Raw genomic sequence first — 19,759 nt, forward strand, 5'->3', positions numbered from 1 at the left:
TCATGTTAAAATGTTTCTGTTTTCCTCCTCCAGAGGGTGACAAGCCCTGATCAGAACCTATCCCACTGCTACCTTCAGGACAAGAGGCCATTGAAAGTGTATGCGTGTGCGTGAGTGCGTTCATTAGACAGGGGTGAGGATGGACACCTTGTCACCCCCCATCCTGTCTAAAGGTGGTACTATAAAGTGAATGAGAGGACAGAAACTATGCATTTCTTTGCACACACACCTTGCTATGTTTTCTAGAGTTTGGTAAGCAAAAGTAGAACTATGTGGCTACTTATGCGTGCTACTGATAAGCAAATTAATATTATGTAAAACAAAATGCTAAGAAAATAGTTGTTGGTTAAAAACACTACGGTCGATGTCTATGCCCCCACGTAAATCTATTTATAATGAAATAATCACCATAAAAATCTGTTAATTTAAACTAGAGAAGTTTTTTTGCATTTGATGCATCTCAATCCACCTACAGTACCAGTCAAAAGTTTGGACACACCTACTCATTCAAGGGTTTTTATTTATTTTTACTATTTTCTACATTGTAGAATGATAGTGAAGACATCAAAACTATTAAATAACACATATGGAATCATGTAGTAACCAAAAAAGTGTTAAACAAATCAAAATATATTTGATATTCTTGCCTTAATGACAGCTTTGCACATACTTTCTCTCAACCAGCTTCACCTGGAATGCTTTTCCAACAGTATTGAAGGAGTTCCCACATCTGCTGAGCACTTGTTGGCTGCTTTTCCTTCACTCTGCAGTCCAACTTATCCCAAACCATCTCGATTGGGTTGAGGTCGAGTGATTGTGGAGACCAGGTCATCTGATGCAGCAATCCAACACTCTACTTCTTGGTCTAATAGCCCTTACACAGTCTGGAGGTGTGTTGGGTCATTGTCTTGTTGAAAAACAAATCATAGTCTCACAAAGTGCGAACTAGATGGGATGGCGTATCACTGCAGAATGCTGTGTTAGCCATGCTGGTTAAGTGTGCCTTGAATTCTAAATAAATCGGTGTCCCCTGCAAAGCACCATCACACCACCTCCTCCATGCTTCACGGTGGGAACCACACATCCAGAGATCATCCCTTCACCTACTCTACGTCTCACAAAGACACAGTGGTTGGAACCCAAAATCTCAAATTTGGACTCATCTGACCAAAGGACAGATTTCCACTGGTCTAATGTCCATTAAGTGTGTTTCTTGACCAAAGCAAGTCTCAACTTCTTATTGGTGTCCATTAGTAGTGGTTTCTTTACAGCCATGAAGGCCTGATTCACGCAGTCTCCTCTGAACAATTGATGTTGAGATGTGTCTGTTACTTGAACTCTGTGAAGCATTTATTCTGGCTGCAATTTCTGAGGCTGGTAACTCTAATGAACGTATCCTCTGCAGTGGAGTTAACTCTGGGTCTTCCATTCCTGTGGTGGTCCTCATGAGAGCTAGATTCATCATAGCGCTTAATGGTATGGTTTTTGTGACTACACTTGAAGAAAGGTTAAACGTTCTTGAAATTTTCCAGTATGACTGACGATCATGTCTTAAATTAATGATGGACTGTCGTTTCTCTTTGCTTATTTGATCTGTTCTTGCCATAATATGGACTTGGTCTTTTACCAAATAGGGCTATCTTGTGTATACCACCCCTACCTTGTCACAACACAACTGATTGGCTCAAACGCATTAAGAAGGAAAGAAATTCCACAAATTAAATTAACAAAGGCACACCTGTTAATTGAAATGCATTCCAGGTGACCTCATGAAGCTGGTTGAGAGAATGCCAAGAGTGTGCAAAGCTGTCATCAAGGCAAAAGGTGGCTACCTTGAAGAATCTCAAATATATTAAATATATTGATTTGTTTAACACACTTTTTTTGGTTACTACATGATTCCATCTGTGTTATTTCATAGTTTTGATGTCTTCACTATTATTCTACAATGTAGAAAATAGTACAAATTGAGAAATATCCTTGAATGAGTAGGTGTCCAATCTTTTGACTGGTACTGTATGTAACACTAACGCATTTGCGGTGAAAGGTGACTGAGTGAGAGCAGTATTTTTCAGACTGAGACATCCCAAAAATCGATCGTCTGTAGCGTACGACCAGTTTGGCCTACAAAACTATTATGACACCTCTATGGAAAGATGAGACCTTCACGAACACCAGGGTGTTCTCTGTTTTGCGTTTCGACCCCTGCAAGCGTCTTGGGACTCGTCAGAAGTCAGTACAGCCGATCTGCCAACTTCTGTTTGTAGCGTCCGAACAGTTTGGGCTACACATTAATATAACCCATCTGTGTAAAGGTGAGACTCTCACAAACACGTTTGCAGCATCACAAGACAAGTCTGAAGGTCCCTTGGTACCAGTTGAAAAGAATTATGGAAATATATATGGAGTCTGTTTGGTGGCAAAAATAAGGGGTTAAATACTTGGGGGGGGGGGGTTGAGAGTCCAGCTCCTCTTATTGGCTGATTAAGTAATATATGTGCATGACAATGTGATTTCCCAGCATGCTTGAGTTTGTCTGAATTATTATGTTTTGATTTTTCCAGAAGCTTAGGTCTATTATTTGGACACCAGTGAGTTTGGTGGAGGTCCATAGTGTATTCCATAGTGCACATCTTTTCAGGCTGGTAGTTAATTGATTCATGTAAATGTATGAATTATTTGATGGATCAATTAAAAAGCCACGGTCCCAGGTCTGAATCAGTCCCTGATTAGAGGGTTAGGTGATGAAAATCAGCAGTACTGTGGACCTCCAGAATTTGAGTTCTTCTGAATTATGTTAATAGAAATTATGTTGGGAAAGTAAATATGATTTCCCCTGTGGACACAAATGGCAAATTATATTGGTCAATATTTAGAATACGACTTTGTACAGGCAAAAAAAATTCTTGAGAGTCCTGTATATTTCTGTATGTGGATCAGTGTATGGGTATAGGTGAGTGTGTGTGTGTTTGCTGGTTGTGTCTTTGTACTAGTGTCAGTACATTCAGGAGCATGTATGAGGCTGAGTGTGAGGATTCTATTTTGTACATACCTGGATTGGGGGAGATGAAACTACAATGGTTATAAGGAAATGTTTAAAGTGTTGCACGGAAACAATAATACACGTCTTTGGTTTATTTCCAAATGAGGCACTTAATGGAACAAAGGAGTCAACTGGGGGGGATTCTGAAGCAGAATAGCTCAATCCCAAATCGACTAATAGCCCCTACCCTTTAGGCACTTCATTTAGATGTAAAATAATTGAATAGGTGTAAGAAAAATGTCAGGTTCCCCACCTTGCTCTCTGAATTCTCACCATATTGCTCAACCCCACACAGTCCTTTCAGATGTACACAAGAAGTGCATGAGGCTTCAGTCAATTTGGAATTGTATATTGATTGCGCTCTCCCATCAGGGCCTTGTTCAGTAGGTACAACGTTATGGAATGTTCTGAATCAGAAATGCACTGTGTAACAGACATGCCTCTGACTTGAAGAGTAACAGAATCATGTCTGCTTTATTCATGGCAATTCTATCTGCAACGTTCTGAGCGTGATCCTTGTTGTGATAATGCTATAGGCTACTGCCTTCATTCTCTATGCAACTGAGGCTGACATTACATGTCATGGCTGCTGGCAAATCACAACATGCTCAATTTCAATCAGCCTACACATTGTATGTGTTGCTACTGCTGCATGGGTCATACTATCCCTTCTCTATGGCATCAAATGCAATGTAAAGAACTGATTTGTGAACTAAAGTCAGCATCCTAATTTACATATTGACAATATGGAATGTGAGTTTGCATCCTCACTGTGATTGAAGCTGTGGGAAAGTTTAGTCTTGTCTGTACATTCCCCTAATGTGACAGTCAGTATTCTTTCAGTGTGGGTATTTCATGAAACTGGGGGCAGAGTGGATCTAAGGGGAAGCATTTGCATATGTTGCTGCTGAGGGTCATGTTTTCATGTTTCTGAAATAAAGAATGTACACCCCCATCGGTTGTAAACGAGTACTGTATCTGTATCCCTTATCACAAACACTTATCCTTAATCCATCTGCTAAAATATTACAACTGCAGTTGAAAAACACTTTATTAAAGGAATGAAAATTAGGTTTGTGTACAATCACAATAGCAGTCTCCATGTGTGTTACTCTCCAATGTAGCGTGGGGGTCTCTTCTCTATAAAGGCAGCCATCCCCTCCTGTCTGTCTCTTGTCGGGATCACCTGGAGAGAGAAAGATGATTAACCACTACAGTTTGACCTCACAATGCACATGAGCATTTGACCTCTTACCCTGGCGTAACACATCCTCTCTATGGCCATCCCTGATGTGATGTCCACCTGAGAGAGACAGACAGGTTACAGACATACCTGCTACTAGCACACAGACAGGTGTCATCAAATACATTGAGATAATGAGCTGGGATGTGTGTATCCCAGATAGCATATGAACACGTAAGGAATGGCAAAATCTGAATTAAAAATGCAACATTTTCTCTGCTTTGTGGCAAACTAGAATAGCATGCACATTTCTCTCTGCCCCATGGGAAAAAATTTGTAGAATTGCAGGAAGTTACACTGTGGTCTGGCCCTGAGTAATGTGTAAAGCAGCCATACCTCCATGCCTCTGTTCATAGCCTCCTTAGCCATCCTCACAGCAATGGGAGCCTGGAGAGAACACACTGGGGGTAAGAAGGACCACGGACACGCACGATGAGTAACCATGTCTAAGACCTAAACTTGTGTTAGCTCCCTGAGATAATGACAAAGCTTTAGCTCAGCAGATGACCCAGGTTCAAACACTGCTGTCTATGTCCCTTACAGTGGTCAGTTGGTGTCCTGGTTTGGTATGACTGGTCTGGTGACAGTGACTGACTGACAACTGACAGGATGTGATCAGAGAGACAGCAGATGTCTATGTAACCCCAGTGTCAGTCAGTTTGTGTTAATTGAAACCCAAGCAGTCAGTCAATGTGTTAATCTCTCTTCTCATCCCTAGTAACTCATTTAATCTAACCACTTATAAAATCACTCATCACTATGGAATGGAAAGAGACAATGAGTAAGGTTTTAGTGTGTGTGTAACCTGTGGTAGTATCTCTCTAGCCAGACTCAGTGCCTCTCTATAGGCAGCGTCTCCGTCTGAATTCTGCTCGGTAGCTCTGTTGACCAGCCCCATGTCCACAGCCCTCTGTCCATCCACTCTCCTGCCGGTGAAGATCAGCTCTTTGGCCAGGGCAAAGCCCACCGCTCTGGGCAGCCTCTGACTGCCCCCTATTGGAGAAAGGATGTAGAGAGGGAAAGATGCTGAACTCATTATGCCAAACAAACTGAGATGACATGAGGGTAACTGGTGTGTGTGTGCGCGCATATGACTTCTGGTTGTCTTACCCGCCCCTGGGAGCAGCCCCCGTGTTGTCTCAATCAGACCCATCTGTGCAGAGTTGGCTGAAACACAACACACACACACACACACACAGAGGACAGTTGAAGGTCAGACTGGCTGCGTGTCATTAAGCAACGGTGGGAGTACAGACTGACTGATGGGTCTGGAAGAGCTAGACGTGCACGCACATACACACACCTGCTCACCTCACACCTCTGCCAAAAATCTATTACCAACCATATTTTCTCTAGATTTTAGCAGTTCCATAAAATATATATATGACAAGTTACGCATGATAAGGTACCACTGTGGAAAAGTATGTTGGTGAAATGAAAATCATGTTGAGTGTTTGAATACGTTAATCATTAAAAAAACATACATTATTTACATTTAAATACACTAGTGTATGTTATACAAAATGTACAACAAATAGCAACTACATGTGCTCGCTTTACAAATTAGACAAAATAAGACTCAGGAGTATAATTAAAAACTTACATTTCTCAGAATTTACATACACATACACACATTTCTTGTCACAAAGTCATTTGAACTATGAATATATTCAGATATTTTGCTAATCATTATCATGTGAAAGGTGTTTCAATAACTTGTGCCTCGACACAATCATGTCTTGGAGCTCTACGGACAATTCCTTTCAACCTCATGGCTTGGTTTTTACTCTGACATGCACTGTCAACTGTGGGACCTTATATAGACAGGTGTGTGCCTTTCCAAATGTCCAATGAATTGAATTTACCACAGGAGGACTCCAATCAAGTTGTAGAAACATCTCAAGGATGATCAATGGAAACAGGATGCACCTAAACTCAATTTCGAGTCTCATAGCAAAGGGTCTGAATACTCATGTAAATAACGTATGTTTTTTTATTCCTTAATACATTTGCTAAAATGGATAACTTGTTTTAACTTTGTCATTATGGGGTATTGTGTGTAAATTGATGAGGGAAAAAAATATTTAATACACTTTTGAATAAGGCTGTAACGTAACAAAATGTGGAAAACTGAATACTTTCCGGATGCAATGTACACATTAATCTAGACTGTCTTTATTCTTCAGAAAAAGGGATGGCTCCCGATTAGAGGTGAGAAGTGAGAGGCTAATGGCGATTGGTGAGGTAAGAGGTTAGAGGTCACTGACCAGCTGTTCGAAGGTCACAGGCGAGCGCCAGCTCCAGACCCCCTCCAAGGGCGAAGCCATCCACCGCAGCAACCGTCGGCATGGGCAACAAAGCTGAGACGGCATGTGGAGAGTTCAGACGATGTAGTTACAGACTATGAATGCACGCATGCACACAGTACAATGAACAAACACACACTATATTTTGTATGCCCTTTTTCTCCCCCATTTTGAGCTTGTCTCATTACTGCAACTCTCCAACGGGCTCTGGTGGTGAAGGTCGAGTTATTCGTCCGACGACACATGACCCGCCAAACACCTGCCCGCTTAAACCGGAAGCTAGCCGCACCAATGTGTTGGAGGAAACAACATTCAACTGATGACCGAGGTCAGCCTGCAGGCACCCGGCCCGCCACAAGGAGTCGTTAAAGCGCGATGAGACAAGTAAAGCCCCCCGGCCAAACCCTCCCCTAACCCGGACAACCCTAGGCCAATTGTGCAACGCCCAATTGGACTCCCGATCAATGTCGGTTGTGATATAGCCCAGGATCGAACCCGGTTCTGTAGTGACGTCACTAACACTGTGATGTAGTGCCTCAGACCGCTGCGCCACTCGATAGGCCCTGTGATAACTTTCTAATTTTGATGAAACTCGTACTGTGTAGTGAAGGCTGACAGCGCATTCGGAAAGTATTCAGACCTTTAGACTTTTTCCACATTTTGTTACATGACAGCCTTATTCTAAAATGTATTCAATTGTTTTTTCCCTTATTATCAATCTTAACACAATACCTCATAATGACAAAAAAATAGTTTAGAATTTTGTGCTAATTTATTGAAAATAAAAAAACTGAAATATCACATTATCATAAGTATTCAGACACTTGCTCAGTACTTTGTTGAAGCACCTTTGGCAAGGATTACCGCATCGAGTCTTCCTGACACACCTGTAGTTAGGGAGTTTCTTCTATTCTTCTCTGCTGATCCTCTCAAGCTGTCAGGTTGGATGGGGAGCGTCGCTGCACAGCTATTTTCAGGTCTCTCCAGAGATGTTCGATCAGGTTCAAGTCCGGGCTCTGGCTGGGCCACTCAAGGACATTCAGAGACTTGTCCCAAAGCCACTCCTGCGTTGTCTTGGCAGTGTGCTTAGGGTCGTTGTCCTGTTGGAAGGTGAAGCTTTGCCCTTGTCTGAGGATCTGAGCACTCTGAAGCAGGTTTTCATCAAAGATCTGTCTGTACTTTGCTCGATCCTGAGTCTCCCAGTCCCTGCTGCTGAAAAACATCCCCACAGCATGATGCTGCCACCAGCATGCTTCACCGTAGGGATGGTGCCAGGTCTCCTCAAGACGTGACGCTTGGCATTCAGGCCAAAGAGTTCAATCTTGGTTTCATCAGACCAGATAATCTTGTTTCTCATGGTCTGAGAGTCCTTTAGGTGCATTTGGCAAACTCCAAGCGGGCTGTCATGTGCCATTTAATGAGGAGTGGCTTCCGTCTGGCCACTCTTCAATAAAGGCTTAATTGGAGGAGTGCTGCAGAGATGGTTGTCCTTCTGGAAGGTTCTCCTATCTCCACAGAGGAACTCTGTTGGAGTGACCATCAGGTTCTTGAAGCGTCTAGGTGGTTCCAAGCTTCTTACATTTAAGAATGATGGTGGCCACTGTGTTCTTGGGGACCTTCAATGCTGCAGACATTTTATGGTAATCATCCCTATATCTGTGCCTCAACACTATCCTGTCTCGGAGAGCTACGGACAATTCCTTCAACCTAATTTCTTGGTTTTTGCTCTGACATGCACTGTCAACTATGGGACCTTACATAGACAGGTGTGTGCTTTTCCATATCATGTCCAATCAATTGAATTTACCACAGGTGGACTCCAATCAAGTTGTAGAAACATCTCAAGGACGATCAATGGAAACAGGATGCACCCAAGCTCAATTTCAAGTCTCATAGCAAAGGGTCTGAATACTTATGTAAATAAGGTATCATTTTTTTATTTTGAATACATTTGCAAACATTTTTAAAAACAGTCCACTTTGTCATTATGGGGCATTGCGTTTAGATTGATGAGGATTTTTTTTCCATTTAATCTATTTTAGAATAAGGCTGTAACGTAACAAAATGTGCAAAAAGTCAAGGGGTCTGAATACTTTCCGAAAGCACTGTATAAAGTGATTTGAGAGAGAGAGAGAATTTCGGGTTGTTGAGAGAGATGTACTAGCATGAGAACAGGCTGAAGTATGAATAAGACAAGGGGTAGCCCCTAGTCTGTACACATACGGTACCAGTCAAAAGTGAATTTATTTTTACTATTTTCTACATTGTAGAATAGTGAAGACATCAAAACTATGAAATAATATGTGGAATCATGTAGTAACCAAAAAAAAATGTTAAACAAAACCAAAATATACTTTATATTTGAGATTCTTCAAAGTAGCCACCCTTTCTTTGCCTTGACAGCTTTGCACACTCTTGGCATTCTCACAACCAGCTTCACCTGGAATGATTTTCCAACAGTCTTGAAGTAGTTTCCACACATGCTGAGCAATTGTTGGCAACTTTCCTTCAGGTCTGGTGATTGTGGAGGCCAGGTCATCTGATGCAGCACTCCATAACTCTCTTGGTAAAATAGCCCTTACACAGTCTGGGTGTGTTGGGTCATTGTCCTGTTAAAAAACAAATGATAGTCCCACTAAGCGCAATCCAGATGGGATTGTGTATCACAGCAGAATGCTGTGGTAGCCATGCTGGTTAAGTGTACCTTGAATTCTAAATAAATCACAGACAGTGTCACCTGCAAAGCACCCTCTCACCTCCTCCTCCATGCCTCACGGTGGGAACGACACATGCAGAGATAATCCGTTAACCTACTCTGCATCTCACAAAGACACAGCGGTTGGAACCAAAAACCTCAAGACCAAAAGGTCAGAGTTCCACTGGTCTAATGGTCATTGCTCGTGTTTCTTGGCCCAAGCAAGTCTCTTCTTACTATTGGTGTCCTTTAGTAGTGGTTTCTTTTAGAGGATGACTGATTATGATTTTTCAATGCTGATACCGATTATTGGAGGACCAAAAAAAGCCCATACCGACCTATTTTAATATATATAAATAGTTGTAATAATGACAACTACAACAATACTGAATGAACACTTATTTTAACTTAATATAATACATCAATAAAATCTATTTAGCCTCAAATAATGAAACATGTTCAAATTCATTTAAATAATGCAAAAACAAAGTGTTGGAGAAGAAAGAAAAATTGCAATATTTGCCATGTAAAAAAGCTAACGTTTGTGCCTCCAGAGACTCTGGGTTTGCGCCCAGGCTCTGTCGCGGGTCTGTGGGGCGACACACAATTGGCCCAGCGTCGTCCAGGTTAGGGATGGTTTGGCCGGTAGGGATATCCTTGTCTCATCGCGCACCAGCGACTCCAGTGACAGGCCGGGCGCAGTGCGCACTAACCAAGGTCGCCAGGTGCAAAGTGTTTCCTTCGACACATTGGTGCGGCTGGCTTCCGGGTTGGAATGCGCGCTTTGTTAAGAAGCAGTGCGGCTTGGTTGGGTTGTGTTTCGGAGGACGCGTGACTTTCGACTCTCCAGAGCCCGTATGGGAGTTACAGCAATGAGACAAGATAGTAACTACTAATAATTGGATACTACGAAATTGGGGAGAAAAAGGGGGTAAAATTCAACAACAAAAAAAAGCTAACAATTTATTTCCTTGCTCAGAACATGAGAACATATGAAAGCTGGTGGTTCCTTTTAACATGAGTCTTCAATATTCCCAGGTAAGAAGATTTAGGTTGTAGTTATTATAGGACTATTTCTCTCTATACCATTTGTATTTCATATACCTTTGACTATTGGATGTTCTTATAGGCACTATAGTACTGCCAGCCTAATCTCGGGAGTTGATAGGCTTGAAGTCATCAACAGTGCAATGCTTGAAGCACAGCGAAGTGCAGGAGAATGCAGGAAAGTGCTGTTTGAATGAATGCTTATGAGCCTGCTGCTGCCTACCACCACTCAGTCAGTCTGCTCTATCAAATATCAAATCATAGACTTAATTATAATATAATAACACACATAAATACGAGCCTTTGGTCATTAATATGGTCAAATCTGGAAACTAATTTCGAAAACAAAATGTTTATTATTCTTTCAGTGAAATACAGAACCGTTCCATATTTTATCTAACGGGTGGCATCCCTAAGTCTAAAAATTGCTGTTACATTGCACTACCTTCAATGTTATGTCATAATTATGTACAATTCTGGCAAATTAATTACAGTCTTTGTTAGGAAGAAATGGTCTTCACACGGTTCGCAATGAGCCAGGCAGCCCAAACTGCTGTATATACCCTGACTCTGCTTGCACAAAACGCAAGAGAAGTGACACAATTTCCCTCGTTAAAATAAATTCATGTTAGCAGGCAATATTAACTAAATATGCAGGTTTAAAAACATATACTTGTGTATCGATTTTAAGAAAGGCATTGATGTTTATGGTTAGGTACACATTGGTGCAACGACAGTGCTTTTTTTGCGAATGCGCTTCTTAAATCATCACCCGTTTGGCGAAGTAGGCTGTTATTCGATGATAAATTAACAGGCACCGCATCGATTATATGCGATGCAGGACAAGCTAGATAAACTAGTACTATCATCAACCACATGTAGTTAACTCGTGATTATGTTAAGATTGACTGTTTTTAATAAGATAATTTTAATGCTAGCTAGCACCTTACCGTGGCTCCTTGCTGCACTCGCAAAACAGGTCGTCAGCCTGCCACGCAGTCTCCTCGTGGAGTACAATGTAATCGGCCATAATCGGTGTCCAGAAATACAGATTACCGATTGTTATGAAAACTTGAAATCAGCCCTAATTAAATCGGCCATTCCGATTAATCGGTCGACCTCTAGTTTCTTTGCAGCAATTCGACAATGAAGTCCTGATTCACACGGTCTAATCTGAACAGTTGATGTTGAGATGTGTCTGTTACTTTGAACTCTGAAGCATTTATTTTGGATGCAATTTTTGAGACTGATAAATCTAATGAATTTATCCACTGCAGCAGAGGTAACTCTGGGTCTTCCTTTCCTGTGGTGGTCTTCATGAGAGCCAGTTTCATCATAGTGATTGAGGGTTTTTGCTACTGCACTTGAAAAAAACGTTAAACGTTCTTGAAATTCTCCAGATTGACTGACCTTCATGTCTTAAAGTAATGATGGACTGTCTTTTCTCTGCTTATTTGAGCTGTTCTTGCCATAATATGGACGTGGTCTTTTACCGAATAGGGTTATCTTCTGTACACCAACCCTGCCATTTCACAACACAACTGATTGGCTCAAACACACTAACGAAAGAAATTCCACAAATTAACTTTGAACAAGGCACACCTGTTAATTGAAATGCATTCCAGGTGACTACCTCATGAAGCTAGTTGAGAGAATGCCAAGAGTGTGAAAAGCTGTTATCAAGGCAGAGGGTAGCTACTTTGACGAATATTAAATATAAAATATATTTTGATTTGTTTAACACTTTTGGTTACTACATGATTTCAAATGTGTTATTTCATTGTTTTGATGTCTTCACTATTATTCTTCAATGTAGAAAATATTAAAAAGAAATTAAAACCGGAGAATGAGTAGGTGTGTCCAAACTTTTGACTGGTAATGTATGTAACACTAACGCATTTGCTGTGAAAGGTGACTGAGTGAGAGCAGTATTTGTCAGACCGTGAGACATCCTAAAAATCGATCACACACCCCTCACCGATCTCAGTCATGAGTGAGCGCAGGCCGTGAACAAACAGATCGGCGTCAGAGTGGTTCATCTCAGCTCTCTCCTTCAGATCAGCTCCTACAGAAGACACAGAGAAGACATAAACACACACACACACACACACACACACACAGACACACACAAAAGGACAAACCTGCACAGAAGACCCCTTGTACCAGACTCCTGAAGACCACCACTCTCACAGCTGTGTCATGGTGTAGAGAGGACACCAGCTCCCTCATCTAGAGAGAGATGGATAGATAGAGAGAGAGAGAGAGAATAGTCTTAGCAGTCATCATACTCTGTTAGATCAATAGCAGAGCTGGGACCAAGTCACTATTATTCGAGTCACTCACAAGAAGGTCGAAAGGTCCAAGTCTTAAGTCAGGTCCCAGGTAGAACAGGTCGAGTCTGAAGTCAGGTCCCAGGTAGAACAGGTCGAGTCTGAAGTCAGGTCCCAAGTAGAACAGGTCGAGTCTGAAGTCAGGTCCCAAGTAGAACAGGTCGAGTCTGAAGTCAGGTCCCAGGTAGAACAGGTCGAGTCTGAAGTCCAAGTCGTGCTTTCTAAGAGCAAGTCAGGTCCCAAGTAGAACAGGTCGAGTCTGAAGTCAGGTCCCAAGTAGAACAGGTCGAGTCTGAAGTCAGGTCCCAAGTAGAACAGGTCGAGTCTGAAGTCAGGTCCCAAGTAGAACAGGTCGAGTCTGAAGTCAGGTCCCAGGTAGAACAGGTCGAGTCTGAAGTCCAAGTCGTGCTTTCTAAGAGCAAGTCGAGTCACAGGTTTTTTTCCAAGTCAAGTCAATCAAAAATTAAATCTGTACAGGCAATGACTTGTTCAACTACAAATCTTTGTATATTTAATGAGGCTAACAGACAGACCTTTTCATTATTTTCTCTAAAACACTTGATCACCGAACAGTTTTTGGAGCAAATTTCACAGGAGGTTGGTGGCACATTAGTTGGGGAGAATGGGCTCGGGGTATTGACTGGAGTGTAATGAGTGGAATGTATCAAATACATCAAACCCATGGTTTCCATTCCATCATTATGAGCCGTTCTCACCTCAGCAGCCTCTTGTGACATTGGCAATCCTCTCTCCCTACAATTTGACGTTTACGCTGAACCCAAACCTATCGCTGTACATCAAATCAGCAATTTGTTCGCTAGCTCAGTTGTTTTCAAACTTTTTCACATGCGACCACAAAAAGGAATGGTTCAAAGCTTCCTACCCCCACGGAAGCACGTGCATGCATGCATTACAACCATAAACAGTGACGCATTTTCAAAACGCAAGATATAGAAATAAACTGCTTCATACGCCTGCATTTTGAGCTGAAACACAACAAAATGTGGAATAAGTCAAAGGGTTTGAATACTTTCTGAAGGCTCTGTTGTCAGTACTACCACTAAGGCATACAGTTGAAGTCGGAAGTTTACATACACTTACCGGTAGGTTGGAGTCATTAAAATGCATTTTTCAACCACTCCACAAATTTCTTGTTAACAAACTATAGTTTTGGCAAGACGGTTAGGACATCTACTTGGTGCATGACACAAGTATTTTTCCCAACAATTGTTTACAGACAGATTATTTCACTTATAATTTACTGTATCACAATGGCTCAGAAGTTTATATACACCAAGTTAACTGTGCCTTTAAACAACTTGGAAAATTCCAGAAAATGATGTAATGGCTTTAGAAGCTTCTGATAGGCTAATTGACATAATTTGAGTCAATTGGAGGTGTGCCTGTGGATGTATTTCAAGGCCTACCTTCAAACTCAATGCCTCTTTGCTTGACATCACGGGGAGAAAAAAATATCTGCCAAGACCTCGGAAAAAAATTGTAGACCTCCAAAAGTCTGGTTCATCCTTGGGAGCTTTTACAAATGCCTGAAGGTACCACGTTCATCTGCATAAACAATAGCACTCAATTATAAACACCATGGGACCATGCAGGCATCATACCGCTCAAGAAGGAGAAGTGTTCGGTCTCCTAGAGATGAACGTACTTTGGTTTGCGAAAAGTGCAAATCAATACCAGAACAGTAGTAAAGGACCTTGTGAAGATGCTGGAGGAAACAGGTACAAAAGTATCTATATCCACAGTAAAACTAGTCCTATATCGACATAATCTGAAAGGCCACTCAGCAAGGAAGAAGCCACGGCTCCAAAACCACCATAAAAAAACCAGAATACGGTTTGCAACTGCACACGGGGACAAACATCGTAATTTTTTGGAGAAATGTTCTCTGGTCTGATGAAACAAAAATAGAACTGTTTGGCCATAATGACCATCGTTATGTTTGGAGGAAAAAGGGGGAGACATGCAAGTCGAAGAACATCATCCCAACCTTGAAGCACTGGGGTGGGTGCATCATGTTGTGGGGTGCTTTGCTGCAGGAGAGACTGGTGCACTTCACAAAATAGATGGCTTCATGAGGAAAGGAAAATTATGTGGATATATTGAAGCTACATCTCATCAGTCAGGAAGTTAAATCTTGGTCGCAAATGGGTCTTCCAAATGGACAGTGACCCCAAGCATACTTCCAAAGTTGTGGCAAAATGGCTTAAGGACAACAAAGTCAAAGTATTTGTGTGGCCATCACAAAGCCGTGACCTCAAACCTATAGAAAACTTGTGGGCAGAACTGAAAAAGTGTGTGCGAGCATGGATGCCTACAAACCTGACTCAGTTACACCAGCTCTGTCAGGAGGAATGGGACAAAATTCACCCAACTTACTGTGGGACGCTTGTGGAAGGCTACCCGAAACGTTTGACCAAAGTTAAACAATTTAAAGGCAATGCTACCAAATACTAATTGAGTGTATGTAAACTTCTGACCCACTGGGAATGTGATGAAAGAAATAAAAGCTGAAATAAATCACTCTCTACTATTATTCTGACATTTCACATTCTTAAAATAAAGTGGTGATCCTAACTGACCTAAAACAGGGAATTTTTACTTGGATTAAATGTTAGAATATGTGAAAAACTGAGTATAAATGTATTTGGCTAAGGTGTATGTAAACTTCTGACTTCAACTGTATATACTGATTTATTTTTAAACACAACATGCAACAATTTCAAAGATTTTACAGAGTTACAGTTCATATAAGGAAATGTGTCAATTGAAAGAAATTCATTAGGCCCTGATCTATGGATTTCACATGGCTGGGCAGGGGTGCAGCCATGGGTGGACATGAGAGGGCATAGACCCACCCACTGGAGAGCCAGACCCAGCCAATCATAATTAGTTTTTCCCCACATAAGGGCTTTATTACAGACAGCAATACTCCTCAGTGTCTAAAGTAAATGTATTTTCTATCAAGTCAGACTCAAATCATGTGACTTCAGTCCACACCTCTGATCAATAGTTAGCAATTTGATGCGTGTGTAAGGTCAAATAGAGATCAAACCCACCTGAGAGACAAACACACGGCCCAGAGCGTTCTTTGCCTTCTGACGGCACATCAACACATCAGCTATACCTACAGAGAGAGAGAGAAAGAGAGAGAGTCACGTGTGTGTGTGTGTGTGTGTGTTATTGTTTATGCATTTGAAATATAAGCAGCTGCACAGGCCCAGGTGCAGACGTTGATGATGTTGTCACATTAGATTTGAGCCATGAGGTGACAGGTGTGTGTGTGTGTGTGTATGTCTGGAGAAGAGGAGAGGATGAGGGAGGGATGAAGAAGAGGATAGGAGGGACAGAAGGAGTGGGAAGGAGAGGAGGTGATGGAGGGAGGAAAGGAGAGAAAGAGACAGGAGGTGAATGCCTGAGGCTGTCTGACATGTGGCTAGGCTGAAGGTTTTTTATAAGCAGCATCTCCCCTGTGTGTGTGTAAATATGTCAGTGTTTACCTCAGTGTTATTCACTGAATAGTAGGACATGGTTTTCACTCTGTACAGAAGCTCCTGCAACACAACACTCCCTGTATCAAAGTACCTACTACTTCTTCTGCCTCTACCAAGAGGTTACATCCAAATCAAATCAAGGGCTGGACCTTTATGGCACAGCAGGTGGTGCGCTTACTTCCCCTGTAACTTCAGATAATGTTTATGTCATTTCAGGGTAAGCTTATTCACCTAAGCTACCTAAACTCAGCAAAACAAAAGGTCCCTTTTTCAGGACCCTGTCTTTCAAAGATAATTCGTACAAATCTAAATAACTTCACAGATTTTAATTGTAAAGAGTTTAAACACTGTTTCCCATGCTTGTTCAATGAACCATAAACAATTAATGAACATGCACCTGTGGAATGGTCGTTAAGACACTAACAGCTTACAGACGGCAGGCAATTAAGGTCACAGTTATGAAAACTTAGGACACTAAAGAGGCATTTCTACTGACACTGAAAAACACCAAAGGTAAGATGCCCAGGGTTCCTGCTCATCTGCGTGAACGTGCCTTAGGCATGCTGCAAGGAGGCATGAGGACTGCAGATGTGGCCAGGGCAATAAATTGCAATTTCCGACCTGTGATACTCCTAAGACAGCTCTACAGGGAGACAGGACGGATCCAAACATCACACCTGCGGGACAGGTACGGGATGGCAACAACAACTTCCCGAGTTACACTAGGAACGCACAATCCCTCCATCAGTGCTCAGACTGTCCACAATAGGCTGAGAGAGGCTAGACTGAGTGCTAGTAGGCCTGTTGTAAGACAGGTCCTCACCAGACATCACCGGCAACAACGTCGCCTATGGGCACAAACCCACCGTCGCTGGACCAGACAGGACTGGCAAAAAGTGCTCTACTCTGACGAGTCGCCATTTTGTCTCACCAGGGGTGATGTTCGGATTCGCGTTTATCGTCGAAGGAATGAGCATTACACCGAGGCCTGTACTCTGGAGCGGGATCGATTTTGGAGGTGGCGGGTCCATCATGGTCTGGGGCATTGTGTTACAGCATCATCGGACTGAGCTTTTTGTCATTGCAGGCAATCTCAATGCTGTGCGTTACAGGGAAGACATCCTCCTTCCTCATGTGGTACCCTTCCTGCAGGCTCATCCTGACATGACCCTCCAGCATGACAATGTCACCAGCCATATTGCTTGTTCTGTTCATGATTTCCTGCAAGACAGGAATGTCAGTGTTCTGCCATGGTCAGTGAAGAGCCCGGATCTCAATCCCATTGAGCACGTCTGGGACCTGATGGATCGGAGGGTGAGGACTAGGGCCATTCCCCCCAGAAATTTCCCGGAACTTTCAGGTGCCTTGGTGGAAGAGTGAGGTAATATCTCACAACAAGAACTGGCATATCAGGTGCAGTCCATGAGGAGGAGATGCACTGCAGTACTTAATGCAGCTGATGGCCACACCAGAAACTGACTTGTTACTTTTGACTTCCCCTTCATTCAGGGACACATTATTCCATTTCTGTTAATCACATGTCTGTGGAACTTGTTCAGTTTCTGTCTCAGTTGTTGAATCTTGTTAAGTTCATACAAATATTTACATATGTTAAGTTTGAAATATAAAACGCAGTTGACAGTGAGAGGACATTTCTTTTTTTGCTGAGTTTATGATTCTCAGGATTGTCAATCACAGCCTGATCTCATACACAAGACGTTTACATAGTACATTTAAATCCAAGATTCTCATAAAAGTAAGGGATGCTACATTTGGTATGGTTACATAACCCATATTAGAGTAGTTGGTGGGTGGGCGTATAACAAACGTTAAGCAACCCAAAGGTTGGAGTTCGAATCTCTTCACAGACAACTTTAGCATTTAGCTGATTAACCACTTTTCAACTACTTAGCATGTTAGGTAACCCTCCCCTTAACCCAGCTAACATTAGTTAGCCACCTAGCTAGAATTTGTAACATATCATACATTTAGATAATTCGTAACATATAGAATGTTTTGCAAATTAGTTAGATATTGTACATTTAACAAATTCGTAACATATCATACAAAATGGGTGATGGATTATCCACAAATGAATACATACGTATCATAATAAATGGAACGCTAATACGAAATGCTCTGAGACCAGGTTGTCGACCATGGTGAATATTCTGGAACTTGCACTCACTCAAAAATGGTAAACCTTACTACCGTTCAACTCGGTTTCCTGGTAGCGGAAAGCATAAAGATTTCAAAGAGCGTCCTTCCCTACCAGTGTCCTCTCCATCTAGTCGCTTTAGATCCACTTCTACAGACTCTGGCGTCTCGGTGTGTAGCCAGCTTGTGTGTGTGTCATTGTGCCCCGTGAAAGGGAGTCCTCGGCTGGGCAGCTTTTCCACTCCCACACGGTGTAACGTTACCGAGCCTGGAGCTCCAAGAGACGCCGGGGATAGAGCACCCAAGCCGCGGGAGAGAGAGCCGTGCCTAATCGCAAACCTTCGAAGGAAAGTCATGGTTGTGTTTCTCCTTTTTCTTATGTGTATGGAGCTATTTCGTTTAAAAGAAAACACGGAAGTAGGCTACAACCAATTGACTTGTTTTTTAGTTTCAGCTCCGGGTATAAGTTGCCCGAGGGATCTAAGAACCGATCTAGGATCAGCTACATCCCAAATCCTTAGTTAAGCCAAGGGCAAGGGGGGACGCAAAACCGAGTTTATATCAGTATGTCTAAGGCCAACTTTGTTCTATTCCAGTCTTACTCTGCTTGACGTTTTTGGGAACGGAACGGATACGTTTTTATTTCCGAGTTCATTTGAGCATCCATAAACGTACTTGAACCTGTTTTAGTGATCTCTCTTTTCATAGTGGGATCATCGGCTTGATTACATACTGACACACACACTGACAAAGCATACATCCTTAGCTGCGCATGGCTTGAGCCAATAGATTTCATAGTTTATTAATAATACCACAGAACATATTTTATTTTATTATCGGTAGGCCATCATTGTAAATAAGAATTTGTTCTAGTGGTAAGAGCATTGGGACAGTAACCGAAAGGTTCCTGGATCGAATCCCCAAGCTGACAAAGTCAAAATCTGTAATTTTGCCCCTGAGCAAGGCAGTTAACCCACTGTTCCCGATGCGCCTAAGATGTGGATGTTGGTTAAGGCAGCCCCCACACCTCTCTGATTCAGAGGGGTTGGGTTAAATACAGAAGACACATTTCAGTTGAAGGCATTCAGTTGTACAACTGACTAGGTATCCCCCTTTCCCTTCACTAGTTAAAAAAGTAAATTATAAAAACATCCTAACATTGCGATACTAAATAGGCCTACATATTCTCATACATATTTATGGTCAATGATTGGAACGCAAATGTTAAGCAATATCTAAAGTAGTCACCAGGGGACGTTCTCCTCACACACTCTTGCCTGAGGCACTGATGCAACCTTTATCTCTTGGCCTCTGTTTTATTACAATTAATCATTGATTCATGAGCCAATGGTTTTATACATTATACTTTACATGCATTGAGAATTTCAATCAGATACATGATTTAGCACAAAATATATTATGGACC

The 19,759-nt window shown here is 42.0% G+C and overlaps 2 protein-coding genes across 8 annotated transcripts in view; one reads left to right on the forward strand and one right to left on the reverse strand.

Moving 5' to 3' along the window:
* The window catches only part of LOC135556366 (protein zyg-11 homolog), a 35,365-nt gene extending 31,367 nt beyond the window's left edge, over positions 1-3,998 (forward strand). For all 4 annotated transcript variants that reach the window (XM_064989514.1, XM_064989515.1, XM_064989517.1 and 1 more), the window contains exon 18: positions 34-3,998. In XM_064989514.1, the coding sequence (XP_064845586.1) occupies positions 34-50 (17 nt within the window). In that variant the 3' untranslated portion in view covers positions 51-3,998. The remainder of the gene's footprint in view (positions 1-33) is intronic.
* Positions 3,999-4,076: 78 nt separating this feature from the next.
* On the reverse strand, positions 4,077-18,935 carry echdc2 (enoyl CoA hydratase domain containing 2). 4 transcript variants are annotated; one of them, XM_064989520.1, is made up of 10 exons: positions 18,449-18,933; positions 15,742-15,809; positions 12,476-12,563; positions 12,313-12,399; positions 6,554-6,646; positions 5,397-5,453; positions 5,092-5,279; positions 4,623-4,673; positions 4,299-4,346; positions 4,077-4,229 (listed from the first exon to the last, which is right to left on the reverse strand). In XM_064989520.1, exons 1-10 carry the CDS (start codon positions 18,687-18,689, stop codon positions 4,152-4,154), a joined length of 999 nt encoding a protein of 332 aa, XP_064845592.1. In that variant the 5' UTR covers positions 18,690-18,933; the 3' UTR covers positions 4,077-4,151. The 4 variants fall into 4 exon arrangements, with proteins under 4 accessions (XP_064845592.1, XP_064845594.1, XP_064845593.1 ...); XM_064989522.1 differs by lacking the exon at positions 6,554-6,646 and having other exon boundaries at positions 18,449-18,935; XM_064989521.1 differs by lacking the exon at positions 12,313-12,399 and having other exon boundaries at positions 18,449-18,934.
* Between the last annotated feature and the right edge of the window lie 824 nt (positions 18,936-19,759).

This window comes from Oncorhynchus masou, chromosome 15 (genome assembly GCF_036934945.1).
Source record: "Oncorhynchus masou masou isolate Uvic2021 chromosome 15, UVic_Omas_1.1, whole genome shotgun sequence".
NCBI classification, from domain to species: Eukaryota; Metazoa; Chordata; class Actinopteri; order Salmoniformes; family Salmonidae; genus Oncorhynchus; species Oncorhynchus masou.

Bases quoted from the DNA above. Each gene is read 5' to 3' on its own strand.
- echdc2 (XM_064989520.1), bottom strand. From the start codon at position 18,689: ATGACTTTCCTTCGAAGGTTTGCGATTAGGCACGGCTCTCTCTCCCGC. The intron at 12,564-15,741 runs GTGGGTTTGATC...ATCTCTCTCTAG, and splicing joins GCCGTGTGTTTGTCTCTCAG to ATGAGGGAGCTGGTGTCCTC. The intron at 12,400-12,475 runs GTTTGTCCTTTT...TGTCTTCTGTAG, and splicing joins ACAAGGGGTCTTCTGTGCAG to GAGCTGATCTGAAGGAGAGA.